Below are 22,177 nucleotides of genomic sequence, written 5' to 3'. Positions count from 1 at the left end.
AGAAGTGTTGCACAGCATGTTATGCATGCTGACCTATATGTCATAAACCCCAATAGTGCCACAGCTAAAGGAGATTGAGATAAAAGGCAAAGCAGTAGGAGCAGCATTGTACCCTTGCTTATACCTGTGAAGCCAATGAATCCACTACGGCACTTGAGAGCTGGTACGAAACACGTTTAGTCTCCAGTGTCATTCCAGAGTGAATGACGGGCAGAGTAATGAATGGACGGGTGCCACTAGCTGAAAAAGCCTTATCTGAGAGCTATGCCAGGCTTCGTTACAGGGACACTTCGTTGCTCATCTGGCAGCAGCAGCAGCAGAAGTTGGAGTCTGTCCCACCTGGTACATACTTGAGTAGAAGCCGGAGTATGTGGTACTCGCAGTATGGTAATGAGGCCATCCTGGTACGGGACAAAAACACACTGGATGTCTCCAGAGACACTGGGCAATCAAAGTTTTGCATTATTATGTAATTTTAAAGGCTTAGTGTCAGAGATCTGTACATGGCAAACAAATACATGAAAGAACCTGCGCTGGGCCTCAGGCAAGTTCTAAACAACATTTTCATTCAATATTAATGGCAGGTTTGGTTACATTGTGTCCCATCACTGCTGACTATCAGATAATTGGGATCAACCTACCACGGTTCAGTGTGGTACGAAGAGATGAAGACTGGGGACTCCTTACTAGAGGAAAAAGCCAAAATATTAAATCAAGGGATCAGGCTAAAAAAAAAAAGACATACTGCCTTCCTTGTGTGTCTAACTGCTTTATGCCTGACCTACCCTCTGATTGGGTACCAATGTAACTCTTTCAGTTATGGGTGTGATTTTGTTACTGAAATCATTATATCAGTATAGTCCCTAGTGTGAACACACATTGGTATAAACCTGTCTTACACCTGTATAGCTTATTCCCCTTCCCTTACAAGAATAGCTATTCTGGCATAAGCAAGTTTATACCAATATAACAGCGTCAGAGGCCAGGGGCGGTTGTACCATTTTAACTATACCACTATCATTAAAGCAGTACAACTTTTGCGTGTGGACTAGCCCTTAGAAGATTATTAAAACTGAAAGGATGTTTGAAGTTTAAATTTATTTTCACCGTTTATGCCACTGATTTATGTTACGTATGTCATTGAGACTGAATGATGAAAATAGCCTAGTCAGTTTCACTTGCTAGTCCTTATACACTAGCAAAATTCTGCAATGGTGGCCTTGCAAATGCAGCTAGGGAATGTTGGAGTCCAAACTGTTTTCATTTGAAATCATTCTTCAGAATGTTTCTAGTGAGATTGTTCTGCAAAAATACACAGAACCTTCATTTTGGACTTTTCCTGTCCCCTTTTCATATGTTCCCTATAAATGGTCTCTTACAATCTCAATTCATGATCTGGCAGTTGAGTTGAATAATTTACAGTATTAAGCAGAATAGGGAAAGGAGGTGCTGAATGAAGTTACATTTGGGCCTTAGAAAGGTCTGGGCAAGAGAGGTGTATAAAGGCTTTGTCCACTGCAAAGCAGCAGTTGCTTCTCTCCACTATTACAGTTCAGTATCATGGAGGTAACAGTTTGAAGGCATCATTCTGTGAAGTCAATAGGACGACTCATATGAATAATACTCTGATTAAGTAACAATTGCATGGGTCACATATAATAGTTGAATAGCATATCACCAGAATGATGACTGAATCATCAGATAGGCAAGGATAGATTTAGGAGAGTAATAATGAAGAAAGCTTCTGTTAACAAACACACACGTCTCTTGATAAGGGTTGAAAGGAAAGAAATGTCTTAAAGAAAACAGGAGTGCTACAGCCATAGGTCAGCTGCAAACGGGATTTTCTTGTTCAAGCTTTCTGTATAGTTAAACCTTAATGCATGTAACAGTTACGCATTTAGCCTTGTTAATGTGTCTAACTCTATTTATGCAGTTCCTATTTCAAACAAAACTAATGGGAGTGTCCATTATAAATAGGCTAGGAAGGATTTTTTATTTAAGTTTTGACAAACAACGTCTCGTATTTAATTGTAGTTGATATCAGTATTTTAAAAATCGTGTCCAGAAATTATTTTTTTCAGTTGTTAAAGTCTAAAGGATTTTTAAAAAAAATCAGACTTCTACATCTGGAAATGAACACTGATGTCTGGCTCCCAGTTCTGTCTGCCATCGTTACCCTATTGCGTATATTAGGGCTTGATCTAGCAGGGCAGGATCAAGCCCTTAGAAGTCATGGGATTTACATGGCTCACCAGCACGTGCTTAAACTCAAGCACGTGCACAGTCCCGTTGACTTCGGTGGCACTAATCACGTGCCTACAGTTAAATGCCTTAAGTATTTTGCTGGATCAGACCCCTAGACTCCAATTCAACCAGGTACTTATTTGAGGCCCTGGCCCTGATCCAACAAAGCACTCGTGCCCCTGCTTAACTGACTTCAGTTGGGCTACCCATCTGCCTAAAGCTAAGCATGTTGCAGAATTGGGCCCATTCTCCTGTGCTCCTCATTATTCATTACACTTATTCCAAAAAGTTTTATTTTTAAAACGTTTTAAGCACCTTAAAGTTTCTTAACATATAGAGAAATTCGGTATCCATCCTTCTCCCAAGCTAACAATAACACATCCATTCTACTGTGGATGAACTAGGTTTTCTGCACTCAGCGCTTACTGTTAGCAAGTGCATTCACTACAGATCAGTTACCCCTGATTTTTTAGCTGTTACTATTCATGCACGTCTCTGTTACTACAGAATACTGTATGTTCAGAAAGTTTAACTTGGGCCCTGATCCTGCAAACACTTATGCATAGGCTTTATTTTACACACATGACCTTGGTCTCCTCAGGACTATTCAGGTGGGTAAAGTTAAGCATGTCTACAGGAGCGACCTTACACGGCACTAAAGGGGATGTTGTATTGCTTGCTTTTCTGCACATCCCTCTAGATGTGATTGTATATTTTCCCATCATTTAGTATTAATGTATTTTAAGTAGTCTTGGCAAATTTGGTGGTATGACTAGTATGAACCGAGTTTCTGTAATTAGTTATGCAGTGTTGATGCAGTTATTGTAAATGCATTTATTGTCTCTTGATGTCAATTAAAAAGGTTTGAATGTGTCATCTGTACCAGCTGTTTTTTTCTTTTCCACATTAACTGCCTTAGCACGTCTGATTATTATTTGTATTATAGCTCAAAAGACTGACCAAGGCAAGGTATTGGGCAGGTCGGTATTTATGCAGCTACACCCAATTTGGGCTTGTATTAACTAGCGGTGGTCTGATTGCCATCTTTGCCTTAACGTCAGGATGAGTCTCACAGAACACAGATCTGCAGCCGAGTTTCCCTGTGGTTAGCTCGTTGTGGGTGAGGCTGGAGTCTCCAGGACAGTGGTGCACAGCTGCTCAGTCTTCATTCCTGATTCAACAGCCCAAAGGTTTGGTGAACTCTTCCTGGGGTGCTTGAGATGGGATTTGACGAGTGTCCCTGCTGTCGCTGCTTCTCGTGTGCAGGAAGGGCTACAGTGAAGATGTCAAAGCGAGTCACTGAGCTGACTGGGAGCCATACGCTGTCCGTCCTTTCATAGATTCCAAGCCAGAAGGGACCCTGTGATCATCGGGTCTGACCTTCTGTATAACACAGGCCAGAGAACTTCCCGGAATAATTCCTAGAGCAGATCATTCAGAAAAAACATCCAATCTTGAGTTATGTCCAGTAAGGACCCACAGAGGCCTGCTTACCTTCTACCTAAACCCCCAGGCAGGGGCAGCTCTAGCTTTTTTGCCGCCCCAAGCACGGCAGGCAGGCTGCCTTCGGCGGCGCGTCTGTGGGAGGTCCCCAGTCCCGGGGATTCGGCGGCTTGCCTGCGGGAGGTCCCCGGTCCCGCGGATTCAGCGTACCCGCCACCGAATCCGCGGGACCGGTGGACCTCCCGCAGGCAAGCTGCCAAAGGCTGCCTGACTGCCGCCCTCGCAGGGACCGGCAGGGCGCCCCCCGCGGCTTGCCGCCCTAGGCACGCACTTGGAGCGCTGGTGCCTGGAGAAGCCGCTGCCCCCAGGCAGTCTAACAAGTGCAGCTAAGCCTCAGTGGAGCCATCTGATTGGCTGAGGGGATCAGCACACTTGCTCTTAAGACCAGCAGCAGTAGCAGGGTGCTGGCTGCTCAAAGCATTTGCTACAATGGCGCCTGCTTGTTCCCAGCCCCGCTGCTGCCTTGGATCCAGCCGTGCCTCACTACAGGCAACCCAGCTCTGATTCCTGACTCTGGCCTCTCACTCCCAGACTGACCATGGGCTCCAGCTCCTACAACTAGGCACAACTGCCCACATCCCAGTCCCTCACAATTTAAAAATAGTCAGTGATGGAGAATCCACCATGCCCTTGGTAAATTGTTCTGACACTTACTTACCCTCTCTGTTAAAATTTTTTTACAGTGTGAATTTCTCTAGCTTTAACTTCCAGCTATTGAATCGTGTTCTATCTTTATCTGCTAGATTGAAGAGCCCATTATCAAATATTTGTTCCCCATGTAGGTACTTATAGACTGTGATCAAGATCCCTTGTATCTTCTCTTTGTTAAGCTAAATAGCTTGAGCTCCTTGAGTCTATCACTGGTAAGGCATGTTTTCTGATCCTTTAGTCATTCTCATGGCTCTTCTCTGAACCCGCTCCAATTTATCAATATCCTTCTTGAATTGGGGACACCAGATCTGAACACAATATCCAGCAGCTGTAACAGCAGAGCCGAATACAGAGGTAAAATAACATCTCTAATTCCTACTTGGGATTCCGGCTTGGCCAGCTTGAGGTGCAGTGGCAAAGTGGTTAAGGTGTGTTATGACAATCCAGCAGGTCATGTGTTCAAGTCTAGCTCAGTTTCACACTGACAAGCTGCCTCCAGTTCACTCCGCTGCAGAATAGGCACCTGGATCCATAGGGTTGGAGAAGTCAAAAGGGGTTGATGGAAAATGACACACCGTAAACCACATCAGCCTGATGAGCCATCTGTGGCTCAGGGCAGACTTTGCCTTTTCTGGGACAGCACATCTTATGGAAGTAGCTCTCCTGCACCAGAAGAGAAAGAGAGAGAGAGAGACACCATTTAACAATAATAAAACAACTACAGGAAGAGAGTAAATGTCACATAATTTTTAATGCTGTCATTTAAGGATGGCTCGTGGCTCTGGGTGTCTCTAAGCATCTGACTGCCAGAAATTGAGCGTGGACGACAGGGAATGGATCACTGAAAAATTGCCCTGCTCTGTTCATTCTCTCTAATAATAATAAAATATATGGAGATATACCTATCTCACAGAGCTGGAAGGGACCCCGAAAGGTCATCAAGTCCAGCCCCCTGCCTTCACTAGCAGGACCAAGTACTGATTTTGCCCCAGATCCCTAAGTGGCCCCCTCAAGGACTGAACTCACAACCCTGAGCTATCCCTCCCTCTGAAGCATCTGGTCCCAGCTGCTTTCGGAAGACAGGATACTGGGCTAGATGGACCATTGGTCTGACCCAGTACAGCTATTCTTCTTATTTTTAAAGGGGATGCAGGAGCAAACCCTCTTGGGGCTCAGCTACCCCTGTCCTTGGGGTATATAGTGCCTGGAAATAAGACCTAAAATAGCCAGCACATGGCAGAAAAATGTGTACCTAGCCAAATCTGAGTGAGTCACCTCTCACAGGCAAACCACAGTCTTAGCCACTTGAAAGTAGCTCCAAGGTTTCCAATACCAATTTGTCCAGCTTTTAATTAGCCCCCTGACTACGCCCAGTGGTGCTGACTGTGCCTCTTACAGGTTAATATTAATAAAACACTTACCTCTCTTGCACCTTTGCTGGCTCACAAGACAGACTGGACCAATCAACTGTTGCTAGAATAGCAACGGCTGCTGCATAAGTGGGGTCAGTGTTGGTAAAAATCCCAGCATCTGGCGTTCGTTTTGGCCAGTTCAAAGTAATGAACTGGTGCTTAACCAGCTGTTAAACCAGAGTGAAATTCCTCAGCTTCCCTCTTTTAATATAGCACTTCCCACGTCAAGATAACAGGCCTGATTCTCATTTACCTCAGGTCCTTTACCCCCCTCTGACTCACTGAAAGTGAGTGCAAATGCCCTGTACATGGCCAGAATGGCATAACCTTGTCTATGCCTTGTGCTCTGTAGTTGTTATGGCGATGTAGCTTAGCCAAGATCCTTCAGGTGGGGAACATAATGTTGACCTCACCCACCTACCCCACCGTAATGACTGGCTGCGCCTTGTTTCCACTAGGATTTTACAGCAAGATAGCTAATATGTGTTAGCAACCTTGCTCTTAAAAAACCACCTTTTGGGTAGTGAGGACGCAGTCTTAGACTTAGTCATGAAGAGCCAGCTAGTGGATGCAGGTGGGCAGATGGAAAGGGGAGAGTACTGTTCTACCACTTGCAAACGTGTGCCGGCGACAGCTGGAATCCAAGTGCTCATGCGCCTGGGATGTGACCTATTGAAATCAATGGGAGTTTTGCTATTGACTTCATTGTGGCCAGGACTTCTCTCCTGGAGCACAAAGGGCAGTCATGCAAATATCAAGCACACCAAATATTTTCTTCCTTTTTTCCCCCTGGAAATCTCTTTAGAAGCCCCGGGGAAATGTATTGGGAGCTTTCCAAGTCTTCCATTGAAGGGTTGGGTCTTGGAGGTGTGGAATGTTTAACCAAGAGAGTCGTCCGTTAGGCATTTGAGTAAAGAGCTGTCTACAAAAAGCAAAGTTTTAAAACCATCTGAATAAAAATCAGTTCCCTTCTCAGTAAATCAGTTTGCATCTCCTTGGTGACCATAATATCATATCTCTCTAGTTCTCTGGTCATCCATGGAGTCTTCCAGAAAAACAGGGCAGACGAGACCTGAATTTCTGATGTAAAAACAAACAAAAAAATTTAAACCAACCCAATGCCCCTTCCCCCAGATCCTTTTCAGGTAACCTTCAAGAACCATGCTGTAGCTTACCTATGCCCTCAATCCTGCAAATAGATCCACACTCCAGGCAGGGCCTATTGATTTCAGTGGTAAGGGTCCATCTACATGGATCCAGTTGCAGGATTAGGGCCTAAAGCGGGATGGTTGCTGAAAAATAAATCCTGAACAATTGGTTGGGGAAACCATGGAAGCAATAGCCTAGATCACTCCAGCACTATGGCCCTGAGTCAGCCAAGTACTTGAGGCCTGGTCTAGATAGTTTTTGTACCAGTGTGGTTCTTTTTTTAACCAATATAGTTTTACAGTACAATCCCTAGTGTGAACACAGTTAACCTGGGATACAGCTGCCTTTATATTGGTATAGCTTATTCCCTCGCTTGTAAAGGAAAAGCTATACCAGTAGAAGCACATTTATACCTGTATAACTATGTCCACACTAGGGGGATTATACCACTTTGACCATACTGGCATATTCAAAGTGGTGCCACTTGCGTGTGTAGACAAAGCCGTAAGCACATCCCTATTCAACAAAGCACCGACTACACTGGGATTTATGCATGCGCTTGAAGTTAATCAGAGACATAAGTACTTGGTTGAATAGAAATGAAGTGAAGTACAGTAAAAGCTGTTTTATCCGGCATGTTGAGGGAATGGGGGGTGCCAGTAAGTGAAAAATGCCGGTTAACTAAGGGGGAGGGAGTTTGGGTATGGGAGGGGGTGCAGAGCGCGGGCTCTGGGAGAGAGTTTGGGTGTGGGAGGGGACTTGGGGCACAGGAGGGGGTGCGGAGCTGGGGGTTGGGGCACCGGAGGGGGTGTGGGGCACAGGCTATGGGAGGGAATTTGGATGCATGAAGGGGACTCAGAGTGCCAGATCCTGGGGGCGCTCTCGAGCAGGCCCCCTGCAAGCGGTGACCTGTCCCGGCTGCTCTTATGTGGAGGTGCGGCAGGCAGCTGTTTGCTGCCTCTGCCTGCAGGCGCCGCCCCCGCAGCTCCCATTGGCCACAGTTCCCAGACAATGGGAGCTGCGGAGCTAGTGCTAAGGGCAGAGTGGGGGCAGTGTGCAGAGCTGCCTGCCATGCCTCCGCCTAGGAGCAGCCGGGACAGGTCACCACTTGCAGGGAGCCGCCCGAGGTGAGTGCCCCCAGATCCAGCACCCCGCACCCCCTCCCGTGCCCCAAGCTCTCTCCTGCACCCAAACTCCCTCCCAGAGCCTGCGCCCTGCACCCCCACCCGTGCCCCAAACCCCTGACAGCTCCTCGCCAACCCCGGACTATAAACCGGAATTTCAATGAAGATCCGAAATGCCGGTTTATAGAGCTTTCCGGTTGGTGAAGTGCCGGATAAAACAACTTTTACTGTACATGCTTAAACTTCAGCATGTACAGTCAATATTTTCAATCTCATGACTTCATGACATTTGAGGTTTTACTTAATGCCCCAGCATCTGGAGTCATGTGATTCTGAGAACATCTCAATTTTCATTTATTAAAAAAGGTAAGTTTCTCACCCTCAGGGTCGCAGAGAAAAGCTTGAAATCATGAGCAGATGCAATCCCAAAGGCTCAAAACCCAGCAGGCAAATAAAACAAACGCAAAGTTATTATTTTTAAAAACTCGCGTGATTTTTTAAGCTAGTTCCATGATTTGGGGGGTCCCAATTCATGATTTCTGAGGTTTGGCAATACTACTTAAGTGCTTTGCTGAATCAGGACCTCATATGATTTCAACCATGGTGAAGACCTGGGGGGAAGGAAGGAAACAAGCAATGTATAAAACTTCACACACGCAGGCACACGCGCTTTTTTTTTTTTTTTTTTTTTTATTATGAAAACAAAACAAATGCCCCCAGGAGAGGGGTCCATGATTACCAGTAACATCAAAGATTACTTTCTAACTTTTTTTTTTTTTTTTTTTAAATTCTGTTGTGTCGAGGCCAGCGTTTGCAATAAACAAGCTAAAACTAGTTACATTGACTCATTCTTCAGTAACTGACATTTACAGGAATATACTAGAAATGGCACTAAAAAGTCTTAAGAAAAAGAGTTACGGTAAATTTGCATGCACATCATACAGAAAAGTAACATTTGTTTTAAATATTAAAAAAAAAGGAAAAACAGAACAAAACGTACAACCAATTGTTTTGGAATTGTTATGCCAGTTATCGGGGCGTAAGCTCTAAAAGGCCCGTGTCAAATCCTAGCTGGTGGGTTGTTTTATTTACTTTTAAAAAATGATTTTTTAAAAAGATATGCAAATACCATTTTTAAAAAATGCATCTAACCATTTTACAAGGACGATAATGCTGCTAGTGTAATGACCTCCTCCTGCCCTGTATTAATCTCCTATAACTCACAGCCTGCCCACAGTTGCACCATAATGCTAATTGCTTGCGTTTTAGAACATGTATTTTTAAAATCCATTACTATAAAGTTTTTTTTTTGGTCATGCCCCAACTCCCACCCCTAGCTCCAACCCTAGCCTTAAAAAACATCATTTAAAAAAAGGAAACAAATTAAAAACTGGTCTAAGAGTCCCAAAAGTAGAGAGAAAATTAAATTAGGGAACTGTAGTCTGATTCCACCAACCAGAGAACATAGAAAGAGACCACAACCCAAATACTACTTTAATGCATGCGTGCGTGTGTGTGTGTAAAAAAGTAGTAACTGGTTATACATATTTTTACATTCTGAATGGAAATCAGTTCTACAATTTCAAACCCTGTTGATAGGAAAGTTTAAAATCACAGCAATAAAAAAACTGAATTTGTTTTGTGTCAACTGTATCTATTCAGTGAAAAAGTTTTAATCAACACATTCGTTTTCTAGGTGAACTAGGGCCTGATCCTTGGGAGGCCGATGTTCCTCAGCTTCCATAGGAGTCTGGGCCTTATGGTGTGACAAGAAATAGGCTTAACCTATGATCATTTTATGAAGCTTTTAAATGACATACTGACACTGGTTGATTAGGGACATGCACATTCTTCTCCTTCCTGCTGTGGGCTCCCCCCACATTTTCTTACAAGTATCAAACTTATTTTTATTTACTTGATGTAAACACTTGCGTAAATTGCCACCAATGACTATGTCCCTGAGTGAATTTCATATTCATTTAATAGATGTAACCCAGATGCACATGGGGGAGGATTTCAGTATGAAGGAAATAGCTTATTTCTCAGGATTTTTTTCCAGATTGGCATTGAATTGCTCAGATCTATTTAAAACCAAATAGTCCTCATTTTCATTTAACACGCATTAAAGGTTAAAACAAAAAGCAAAAAAGCAAATCCACCCTTCAAAAAGAAAAAAAAAAACCACCAAAAACAAGAAACAAAAAACCACCGTAAGCTCTAATTCGATGTATATTACATTTCCTCACAGTAACGTTTAAAAATATATTACTAAGGATCTGTTTGGGGGAGAAGTTTTTTTTTTTTTAAACAACGAAGGGCAGTGTTTAAAAAAATATAGGAACTAAAATGAACCTCAGTTCAATGGAAAAGGTAAATTGTTAATTTCAGTAAGATGCTGGATACCCTCATTCATCCATTCCTTGCAAATGCTTTAGGGCCCAATCCTGCAAGGCCCTGAGCACCTCCTGCAGAAAGGCTGAATATCCCATTGATTTCAAAGTGACTAGAGGCTCTTCAGCAACCTATAGGAGGCATTCAGTGTCTTACAGAATCAGGGTCCGTTCCTATAGCACAACAGGATAATGCTTCCTGGGGCTTTGGCAGAGTCTGTGTACAGCTGCTGCTGCTGATTTTGTCATTAAGACACATACACCGAGCCGCTTCAGTTGCATTAGAGTCATGTATGAATACCTCACCATCTTTCCTGAAATGCTGATTGAGGTGACGATGATGTAGTTTGTAGACAGATGCAAGGGTAAGCCACCTCTTTCATCTCTGATAGTCTATCCTCTAAAAGTCTGTCAATAAAATGGGGTTACATGGGAATTAAGTGAGTGACAATTGAGCCTGGATACAGTAACTTTTGCACCAAAGTGAACATTTTAGAGCAAAGACGCCCCAAAGTGCAAGCCGTGGTGTTCTAGCAACAGGGCCCATGGATTCCCTCACTTTCAAAAAGGAGGTGCGGCCCACCGGGACCACATGTCCCAGCATGCAATGTTTCCTCTCCAGCTCTTTGGAAGCTAAACTTGCTGGGAACATTGCATGCTGGGATTTGCAGTCCACATAGGCCACACCCATGTTATAAAATGAGGACAGCTGCAACCTGCACCACTTTATGAGGATACGGTGCAGCCCGAAGGCTCTTGGCAGTATGCTAATATGGGCTCAGCAGGGCAAATGTCAAGGCTTCCCATGTTAGAGGCAACGAGGTAGCCTCAGGGAATTGGGGGTGGGATAAGGAAAAGCATAACTTCTGTTAAACTCTGTATATTTTTTTTCTTTACAATAAAAAGTTTTTTTAAAAAATCAAGAATTCAATTTACTATACATTTCCGCCCCTCGGATTACAAAGTTTATACTATAGAACTGGGGTTTTCCTAAAATTGGATTAAAAAAAACAGAGAGACAGATCTGTGGAAAAATTACAAATAAGATAAAATAAAAATGTGCTGCATCTGGAAGTCATCTATACCTGTAAGTCTCCAAATTCTGTACAAAAAAAGCAAGAGAAAAGAAGGAACAAAACAAAACAAAAATGGAGTACACAAAACATGATAGAGCACCGACACAGGAAATAATGGACTGTAGCACCTGTAGGTAAAAAGTCCAATACATTTAAATAAGGTCTCAGATTTTTTTTTTTTTTTTTTAGACTGGTTCAAACCATTTAAAAAACCTCTGCATTTCTGCTGTTCTTCATAATGCAGTTTTCTTAATGTTTCAAATGACCAATGGTGTTAATAAATAAAGTATTTATATATACATGAAATTAGGGACAGTGACAATGGAGTATGTGTTGCAGCAGTGCAGGTTTAAACGTTAGGCTGGACTCTCATAGAAAACTGCTGAGCCTTACGGAAAAAAAAAAGGTTTTTTTTCTGGTTTTCTGACCCCCCACACACTTTTTTTTTTTTTCTTGAGGTAAAAGTTTCAGTGTTTGGAAACCTGCACCCTGCGAGACACAGAAGTAGCGTTCCCTCCTAGGAGCTCCTTGCTAATACAAAGATAGGATAAAAAACATTCAACCTCCCTCCCCCATTCCATTGGTGACGTGACCTGGGCTGAAGCTGCAGCGCCCACTTTATCTCCAACCTGTCTAAAGCCTCTGATTTGGGAAGGTACTTGGAGCACATATCTGATTTTGAGCATGTGGGTCGTCTCCTTGATGTCAGGGGGTCTGGCTCATTAGGGTGGTTGACAATTTTTTGATGGGAAATTGGAGGTTTTCAGTGACACAAAGTGTCTGTTTTCCTCAAAAAATTGTTGATTTTTGTTGAAAGACTGAACATGTTTTATTTTTTCAACAAAAAGTCAAAATTTTTGATGGGGGGGGGGGGAATTCTGACCAGCTCTATTGCTCACATGCTTAAAGTTAAGCACATGCTTAAGTACCTTCCTGAACAGGAGCCTACTCCTCTACCCCCCTCCCCCAAAAGGATACATTTTAACAATCCACAGTACATGAGTTTTTGTTTTTTTTATGTAAAAAGATGATAGCATCTGACATTTTCATCACACTGTAGACTTGGAGATTAAGAATACTAGTGCTAATAACAAATACACCAACTAGTTCAAAAGCTAACATCTTTCAGATACAGTACCATTTTACAGAGATTTCTTTTAAAAAATTTTTTTTCCTTGCGTCGTAGTGAGCCAGGTTGGGTGTATTAAAAGGGAACTTTGAAGAAAAAAAAAAAAAAGAAACTGTATACTACACCTTGCAGATTTTTCTATGGATCTCTTGTTAAGAGTTCAAAGTTCTTGTCACATCCAAGCAACCATCTTCAGTTAAAAAAATTTAGAGACTTTACGCAAAGTGAACTACTTATCATAAAGTCTAGTCACACGCACACACAAAAAAGATCTTTGACCTATTAAAAGCAGAGAAAAAAAATTGGAAGATATCTTTTATAACACTGAATTTAAAAAAAAAAAAATAAGAGAGAGAGAAAAAACCTGACCACCGTGGAACAAGAGTAGTATATTAACCATAGAAGGGAACGAACACTGCAGAGTATTGGTGTGTATGTTGTCCATTTTTTTTTTTGTTAAGTGTCTAGTTTATTCCGAATCGCTGCTGTCCGAACTGGATCCGCTTGAGCTGCTGCTTCCGGATTCTGAGGAGCTGCTGCTGCTGAGACGGGAAGGGCCTCCGGATGGAGCCGAGCCGGACTTTTCTAGAGGGAAGTAGGTTGTGCATCATTTATTTGAAAGATATCTGAACTATGAACGATTTATTCATATAAACCCCTTCCTACACTCTCCCCACCCTTGGGTTGAACAGTCTATGTGCTGGTATGGTACAATCCGATAGCTGGGGCAACATCCAAAACCTCTGGAAAATTGGAGAAGGCCTTAAAGTGGAACTGCCCAGGTAGCAAGCTTTTTAAGTGGCCCATTATTTTAATAGCAAATGTTCAATGGAAAAAAACCCAAAACCAAACAACCCACGATAAACACAACTTGAATCTCAGGTTGGTTTCAACTGGATGGCACAAGTACCCATACTCCATACTCAGCGTGCGGGGCCTGAAGCTGGCTAGCACAGCCTCCAGAGTGGGAGTTGCTGACAGAGAGAGGACCGGGGCAACTTCCACCAGCTGGACTCTTTACAAGATTCACAACAGTATAGCTAAGAGGAGAATTCAGCCCGTGGATTTTGCTGGGGTATTTCCCCCAAGCTCTGGGTTCTGCGCATTCTCGGAGAGCCAACCCAGGGAGATGAATAATGTTTGTTGGTAAAATTTTCCTGTAGGAAAAAGGCAGGTTTATCAGATTATCAATACAAAGGTTCTACCCCAGCTGGGCAAGATCTAAGCTTGGAGGCTGTCAAGCCTGTTATTCAATCTACGGCCTTGTCTATATGAGAAAGTTGCACCAGTTTAACTTAGGCTACCTCTACACTATGAGCGAGGGGTGTGATTCCTCTCCTCGTGTAGACACACTCGCTGTAGCTCTCATTGAGCTATGGTATAAATAGTAGCGGAGCCGGGGTAGCATGGGTCACGGCAGCAGAGGCCCAGTTTAGTGGTGCTGAGTATGTACCCACTGGTTTAACACTGGCTTGTACGCAGCACTGCAAAACCAGGCTTCCGCTGCCATTATCTGAGCTACCATGGCTATCCTATTTATACCCACATTAGCTGGATGAGAGACAGAGCGAGTATGGGGGATAACAGCCCTAGCTCATAATGTAGATGTAGCCTTAAATCAGTTTTTAAACCGATTTTGTTACATGAGCGCAATCCCCTGTGTAAACACTCTTCTTTCAGTTTAGCCTTAACTACTACTTCTTGCATATGGCTTGGATAGGTAGCAATGGCTACAAATTTATATCTAGGTTTGACAGCCAGTACATTCCCGCAGCAGTGAGCTGGGGAATGTCCTTCAGGCCCCGTGCGAAAGAACAAAGGGGACACTCAGATATGTGCTCCGTCGTTTGTGGCTGGGGACCACAGTCGCATACAGGTGTTTTCCACGTTTTCCACTTAAAGAGGGTTTGCCTACATCTCCCATGAGATGTCCTGATGCGGTTCAATCTGCACCAGTCTTTCCGACATAGATCAAAACCCGGTGGTTCCTCAGAAGGGTCAACAACGAGCTGTCCTGAGCGGTCAAAAGGCTCCATGTGGCTCTCCATTGAGTCTCAACGTCAAAGTTGAGTGTAAGGGTCTTGATGCGGTTCCATAGAGGGCTGCGGGATTTGAATCTGGTCTTTGGTGGGTTCTGCAGGTCATTGTGCAGTGGGAGCCTCATGTTTGCATTGACAGGGTTGAGAAAGTGAGATGTCTGGGCAGCTCTTCTAATGGGTGAAGGCTGGATGTGCGATAGAGCCGGGGGCCAGTTGTCTGAAGTCGATTTGAGCATCCCTGACACTATGCGCGTGGCATTACTGAGTTGTGCGTCAAGGAGTTTAGTGTGGCTGCTGTGAGACCGCACTGGTGCAGAGCATTCAGCCGCAGAATGTACCAAGGCAATTGTTGCTGTTCATAAGGTCCATGGACTGGAGCCCCATGATGTTCCAGCCGATTTCCTGATAAGCGCGACACGAGACCTGACCCTATTGCAGGTGTTGTCGAAAGGTCGAACTCTGGTCCAGCGTAACACCAAGATACTTTGGGTTAGCCTCATGCCTGACTCTCTCGCCGCAGAACTGCGCATGGAGTTTGGTGTTAGTCATTTGATGGTTCAGATGGAAAGCGGTCACCACTGTTTTTTTTCGGGCTAGGCCTAAGTTTCCAGCGTTGGAATTAATCAGCCATTGTGGTAGGATCTCGGGTTAGGGTGCAGCTGATGGTATGAAGGCTTGTGTGCTGAACAGGTAGAGCAAAGTCATCCACATACATGAATTTCCATTGCTGGGATATCCATAGTGCATAGATTAAAAAGTATCTGGGCCAGGACGGAGCCCTGAGGGATGCCCAAGTTAAGAGTTCTTGGTCTACTGATCTGGCTAATAAGGTGTAGCTTAAAGTGGCGGTCGCCAGTCATTGCTGCCAAGAGAGGGATCGTTCGCCGGCAGTGAATGATGCGGGAGATCGAGGAGGAGGCCCTGTTTCCAGACAGTGTCATATGCTGAGGACAAATCAGCCAGGGCGATGATCCCCGTCTTCAACTTGCGTTGGAGTCCTGCCCCAATGCAGTCAGTGAGTGAAGCTACTTGTAAGCCTTAACTGATTCCTAATTGACATAAGTTAAACCGGAATAAGCTTGGTTTAAACTGAAATAAGACTGTCCACACAACCTTTCGCTCTGCTTTAACTAAATCACTTTAAAATCATACCCTAAGTTAAACTGATGCAACTTTCTCATGCAGACAAGCCCAAGTTAATAAAGACTAATAATCTGGCTGGTAATGGGAACTGTGTGATATCTCCTGCATTTTTTTTTTTTAAGTAGACGCATCAGTCTGAAACTTAGCTCCACATATTAATTGATTCACTCTCTACACATATATATGTCTCTATATAGTAACTGATTTGGCCCAGGGCCTGTACAGCAGTGAAACCTCACTACACGTAGCCAATGAAGTGGGGCCAGTTACCTTTTTTTGCAGGTTTCTTGTTGTTGTTTAGCTGCCCGCTGACATCCTGTAACCGTTTTTCTAACTCTTTCTTCTTTTCCTGAGCTAACTCTTCTTTAGATTTTGCTGCTTGCTTTTTCCCACTTGCAGCTGTGGAGGAGGAACGCACAATTTCTGAGACTGTATGGTTGGGGGGAAAAAAAAGTGGACATCACTATTTTACAGGGCACACACAACTAGGCAACTGCTCTGTAGTTACACTGTGAAGATCATGTGACCACATAGCAATTACACATCCCTACAGAGGACAACACACAAAGTCGCCTAGACTCTCAGATAATAATCACCCTTGACATGATTTTTTTTGTTTTAAGATCTCTTGGAAACTATTTTAGAAGATAGAAATATCCATGTAATAACCTTGTATTTACAGGTTACTTACCAGCCACTTATATGGTCAATAGTTACATTGTAATTAAAGAATTGTTACATGGGTTTTCTGCCCTGTAAAACAAAGTGTCCCATTAAAGGTTGTCAGAAGCAGGCATTTGCCATCAAGATCTAGATTTTTTCATGCAAGAATTCAGCTGTTTTGTTGCTTAAAAAAAGAGAACTGCAACTGATACAGGCAAAAATAGCAGATGGCAAGAATGTATTTGCATTAGCTAGGATTAAAATGTTAAGAAGTATCAACAATCCTCCTGCTTCAGATCATAAATTAATGCTAGCTGAGGTGAGGAAGAAATATCCCCCCACAGTACAATATTGTATACTTTCGACTGTTGCACATCAGATGTTGGCCACTATCAGAAACAGGACAGATGGCCCACTGGCTTGATCCTGGGACCAAATACCTAAATTCCTCTGTATTATTTTAAAGTAATGATAAACCAAAACCCACCCACCAAAAACTTACACGGAGTACCCTCTGAAAGCAAAACATTGCAATAAGCAGAATGTGGCAGAAAAGTTTAGTTATATTCCATGGTGTTGACAAAAGCCCAATTCATCAGTGCAGGGTATGCAAACTTCACACACCTGCACTAATGACACTCTGAGGTTTTCCATGTTAACACAGGCTTTGGTTGCAAAAATAAAATGCTCTGCATACATAATTATTCTGGAGAGTCTCTGAATTGTTCCAGCAGTAAAGGGATTCAGTCAAAACCAAGCTGATACAGTAGAACCTCAGAGTTAGGAACACCTCGGGAATGGAGGTTTTTCGTAACTCTGAACAAAACCTTATGGTTGTTCCTTCAAAATATTACAACTGAACAGTGACTTAATACAGCTTTGAAACTTAGTATGCAGAAGAAAAATGCTGCTTTCCCTTTATTTTTTTTAGTAGTTTACGTTTAACACAGCACTGTACTGCATTTGCATTTTCCTTTTCGTCTCTGCTGCTGCCTGATTGCATACTTCCAGTTCCAAATGAGGTGTGTGGTTGATTGGTCAGTTCATAACTCTGGTGTTTGTAACTCTGAAGTTCTACTGTACATTAAAAAGCAAGAAAAAAAAACTATCGAGATGTCAGAAAAAAAATAAATTTGCTTAGAGCTTTCTGGAAGTCATGTGGCAGCAAAATGGGCTACTCTGCAGGGATCATGGTTATCTGCTACATTTGAGTCTTTGCTCCCGGAGTGAGGGATTGGGGACAAAGCAGAGACCACCCATCAAGGAAGGACAGTCTTACAGTTAAGACACAACTCAGCATATTAGGGCTCAATTCCTGGCTCTGCCACAGACTGTGTGAGAGACTTTGGGCAAGTCACTTCACCTCTCTGTGTTGGTTCCCCACCCTTTGTCTTGTCTATTTAGATTATATGCTCTTCACATCAGGGAACATATCCTTCTAGGTGTATGCACATTACCTATCACAAAGAGGCCTGGATTTTGGTAGTGCTTTCTAGACGCTATCAGAATACAAACAACAATAAGCCCCTCAGATTCTGGAGGGAAGGAGCGCTGTCCCGGGGAGCTTGGAACCTTCAGCCTTCCATGGTATAGGATTTTGGGGAGGGCAGGAACAGATTAAAGAGGAGGGTCTTGGACATTTCCATTGGGGGAAAGAGGCCTTTTAAAAAAATCACCGTCAGATTGCCAACAAGTAATCAATACTTGGAAAGAGAGTTTGATAAGAAGAGGGTCCTAATGAGCAACCCCTTGCCTCCCGTGCCGGGGGGCTGATGTGGAACTTGTGAGCCATGAGGTAACTTACAAAACGGTTTCCTTTGTTTTTTCTGTAAACAAGACTTGACGTATCTCTCCAGTTCTCGTAAAGTGGTGGGCTTCAAGGTTTCAAAATCTATTTCTATCTCGTCGGGGTTGGAGTCCCTCAGGGAAGGTTCCCGGGATTGGATGATGTGCACCACCCGGCCCAGCTTTTCCCCCGGCAGGCGGTTGATGTCCAAGCTGAGCTGTCGCTTCTCGTCATAGGTCATGGGCAAGCCCTCCTCCTCCTCCTCAGAATCGTAGGGTGCAGACGCCTGCTTGCCTCCTTTTTTAGGCTGCCTGGAGGGTTTGAAAGCACAAACATGCTCGTTGGTGTATCGCGTTCATTTCTCCTCCCCTTGTACCAAATGTTTTATCACGAATGCTGACTGTTACAAATTGTAAACTGGCATGACCACCGATCCCTAATGTTGAGGGATGCTGTCTCGATTCAGGAGAGCACTTAAACCTGTGTTCAAAACCCAGCGATGTCAGTGGGACTAAAGTATGTACTTACGTGCTGTCTCGAACAGGAATGCTAGTCCTGAATAGGGGCTTAACAGCCCATGTCTAGCACTGAGACAATTTAGGACACAATTCGGTCTGGCATGTCGGCAGTTGTTACTGACTGTGAGAGCACCACCCCAGTCAATAAGGGGTTAAAGAGCTCCTTTGGGCTCAGTAGGCCCCAATCTGCTGCACCCCAAGGCTTATCAATCCTGGAGAAGGGCAGGTCCTTAAAAAGGTTCAGGCTGGGCGGCATTCAAGAACAAACAGAGCTAGTGCGCAGAGCCAGCTGTCCCCAGGGGCCGTCTGCTGGGGAGCTCACTGAGGAAACAGAGGGACCAGCTTTTTCCTTACTTTCCTTCTCAGAGACCCAGGACTTAGCCCAGGTTGTTTGGACAAAAGGGGTAAGGAGCCCAGATCTTCCCCTCAGGACTACTGGCCTTTACCCTACATGAGACTGCAGGGACGCAACCCTTTTTGTAGGCCGTGGAGGTATTCTGGCTTTTTTCTTTTGGACTTCTTTAACACCTCCCTTCTTCCCGCCCCAGAAGAGGACAGACTCCCTCGGGCACAGCCAGAAAGTTGTACCCCAAGTCTGGAACCCAGACTACAGTCACACCGCCGTCCAGAGAAGGACATCCAAGACAAGAGAAGCACTTCACTCCAAGAGGGCGCCAGAGAGGTACAACCCATGACAGCACCACAGAACTAGATGATGGATGTAACTCTTTGGAGTGGGCTTCGTTAGGTGAGGACTGGAAGAAACTCAACACTCGTTTTTCACTTGGACTTCACTGGGATCAGGTTGGGGCCCTTTTTGTGTTTTACAGTGTGTCTGCATTAGGGAGAGAGAAGCCATTTCGGAAAGAAGGGGCCAGATCCTGAACCCATGACAGAACTCCCACTGACTTCAACAGGAACAGGGACCTGGCCCAAAGTAACCAACCCCAACCCAGACCCTCTGCCCATCTGGAACAGAACTGGAGCTTTTTCAAAGTTCTGAAATACAGTACGGCGGGGTCCCCAATGCGGTGCCCGTGGACGGCGGACGAGCATCCGCCAAAATGCCGCCGACAAGCAGTGTCATCCAGAGGCGTCGCTGACGAAAATTGGCAGCATTTCGGCGGCGACGCCTCTTGATGACGCTGCTTGTCGGTGGCATTTCGACAGCGATGCCTATTGACGTTGCCGCTTGTCGGCGGCATTTCGGCGGATGCTCGTCCGCCGCCACGGTCCTCCGTGGCTCGTCGTCTGGCACCCGCCAGAGGAAAAAGGTTGGGGAGCATTGCAGTACGGGGTTAACTTTTTAACTCCATCTCTCCTTTTCAGCATTTGCAGGCACTTCTGCTAGTCCAGGCCCCAGCTGGCACTGGAGTGGAAGTTCTCATTGGCTAAGCCAGAGGCAGAAAGCACGAGAAAAAGCCTGATCTGGAGATGCCTTCCTAGCTAACTCCGATGACCGGGGCATTAGAAATAGGATGGATCAATTTCCAGCTCAAGACTCAAGAGATTCTAATCAGCGTCTGCATTTTTTTTGGGGGGGGCATCTTCATTAATGCTCAGTGCTGGACTAACTCTGCTCTCCTTGAAGTCAGTGGGAGCTTCACCACTGACTTCAACAGATCCAGAGGTAGGCCAATGCCGAGTGCTTTTGAAATTCTCACCCAAGATGTTTATTCGATGTGACCCTCCGAACCTTGTGTGGTTCCCCATAGGCTAGTATGGATAACAGAAAGCTACAAAACTGGCAAGGGAAGGGAAAGACTAGCGTATAGGAAGACTCCGGACAAGATGCCAAACACCCACCTGTTAGCTGTGGTCGTGCTGTTTGCTTTTTTTGCTGGTGCTTTCTTCTGCTGGGTCTGTTTTGCTGGTTGGGCCACCTTGGGTTTCTTCTCCTCCTCGGCTTTCACTTTGTGCTTCTCTTTTTCTTTCTCTTTCTCCTTGTCTTTCTTTTTCTTCTCTTTTTCCTTCTTCTCTTTTTTTTTCTTTGGTTTGTTCACGGGTGCTTGCGACAAAGCAGCTAGCTGCTCATGGACGGCCTTCAGCTGCGGGGAGAACAGAAGAGTCGAGCCCCATTATCAACACACTCAACTCTTCCAGGCACAGACAGCATCCACCCACCCACCCAGATGTGCTCACACCTCTCCCATTCACACCAGCAGAGTTTAAAGTTAATCATTGGGCTGAGTCTATTGATTACAGCCGGGAGACTTTGTTTGATTTTTAGTAATTTTTCTTTGAAGAGTTAAATACGGATCCACAGAAGTGGACCCTCGGGAGAAAACTTAGTTCCCATTCTTTAGGCAAATGAAAAGTAGCCACCTCTTGGTGGAGAAACTCATGGAAAAGTAGGGAATTTAGTGGTTAGGACTGGGGCATCAGGGCAGTTGGGTTCTATTCTTGGCTCTGCCAATGACGTGCTGGGTAAGTCACTTGATTATTTAGGTATGTTCTGGTGGCACCTGGCAACCCCAACCAAGCCCCCTTGTGTTTGGCGCTGCATGTACACATAAGAGAAAGTCCCTGCCCTGTAGAGCTTACAGTCTAAACAGCCAATAGGAGAGAGAAAAGAAGTATCTTTAACCCCATTTTACACAAAGGGAACTGAGACCCAGCGAAACTTGCCCAAGATCACAAAGGGAGCAGGTGGTACACTTGAGTATGCCTGAGTTTCCCTGCCTATAAAATGGGTGTGATAATCTTTTCCTAGATTATCCCAGGGGTGTTGTGGGGTTTCATTCATATTTGCCAACTGCTTTGGAGGAAGCGTGCAATGGAAGTGCCAAATACTGTTGTTACAAAATAAAATTAACCTTCTTTTAAAAACATTTCCTGTAGACTAGGTTTTTCCTGCATCATAAAGGCTCGGGGGGCAGGGGGGAAGGGGCGGGTCTTAATTGCCAGGTCTCAGCCCAGAAGGGATTTTTACAACAAATCGATACCCGTACGTCCCGCTCTACTATACATTTTGTAGACATTCACAGACACACCGCTCACTATGGAGAGGCTGCTCGGAGCTGGCCTGCCACTCACCTGCTCCTGGAGCTCGGCCAGCCTGGTCGCTCGCTCTTCTTCAGAGTCGGAGCTGTCGGAGTCAGACGAGCTCTCCTCGCTGCTGGGGCTGCTTTCCGTGCTTTTACTGACGACCGGTGCCGTCGGAGGAGGTGGGGGCGGGGGCTCCGCGGGCTCGTCCGGCATCTTTGCAAATCTCATCTCGAAGACGTCCTGCAGAGGTTGTTGGGTTCAGGGCGACAAAGATGCCTCAGCCACAACGACCTCATTCTGCATCTTTTAAGATCATTATTAAGGCCATGCTAGGAACCCTGATCAATTGTGCGGTAGAG

At 44.6% G+C, this 22,177-nt stretch overlaps 2 protein-coding genes across 5 annotated transcripts in view; one reads left to right on the top strand and one right to left on the bottom strand.

Annotated features, from left to right (window-relative positions):
- Positions 1-203: 203 nt before the first annotated feature.
- BRD3OS (BRD3 opposite strand) lies at positions 204-473 on the top strand. Its single transcript, XM_065418667.1, has one exon. It carries the CDS (start codon positions 204-206, stop codon positions 471-473), a length of 270 nt encoding a protein of 89 aa, XP_065274739.1.
- Positions 474-8,785: 8,312 nt separating this feature from the next.
- BRD3 (bromodomain containing 3) overlaps positions 8,786-22,177 on the bottom strand; it is a 56,020-nt gene continuing 42,628 nt past the window's right edge. For 2 of the 4 annotated variants that reach the window (XM_065418799.1, XM_065418801.1), the window contains 5 exons: positions 21,867-22,058; positions 20,637-20,878; positions 18,331-18,623; positions 16,134-16,292; positions 8,786-13,266 (listed from right to left, as the gene is read on the bottom strand). In XM_065418799.1, coding sequence (XP_065274871.1) covers positions 13,151-13,266; positions 16,134-16,292; positions 18,331-18,623; positions 20,637-20,878; positions 21,867-22,058 — 1,002 coding nt within the window. In that variant the 3' untranslated portion in view covers positions 8,786-13,150. Of the gene's footprint in view, positions 13,267-16,133; positions 16,293-16,322; positions 16,617-18,330; positions 18,624-20,636; positions 20,879-21,866; positions 22,059-22,177 lie in introns of those variants that run through there. The other 2 variants (XM_065418800.1, XM_065418802.1) reach the window with 2 other exon arrangements.

The sequence above is a fragment of the Emys orbicularis genome, chromosome 18 (genome assembly GCF_028017835.1).
Source record: "Emys orbicularis isolate rEmyOrb1 chromosome 18, rEmyOrb1.hap1, whole genome shotgun sequence".
Lineage (NCBI taxonomy): Eukaryota > Metazoa > Chordata > Testudines > Emydidae > Emys > Emys orbicularis.
The sequence above is the reverse complement of the archived record's forward strand: the minus strand, read 5'-3'. Positions and strand labels throughout refer to the sequence as shown.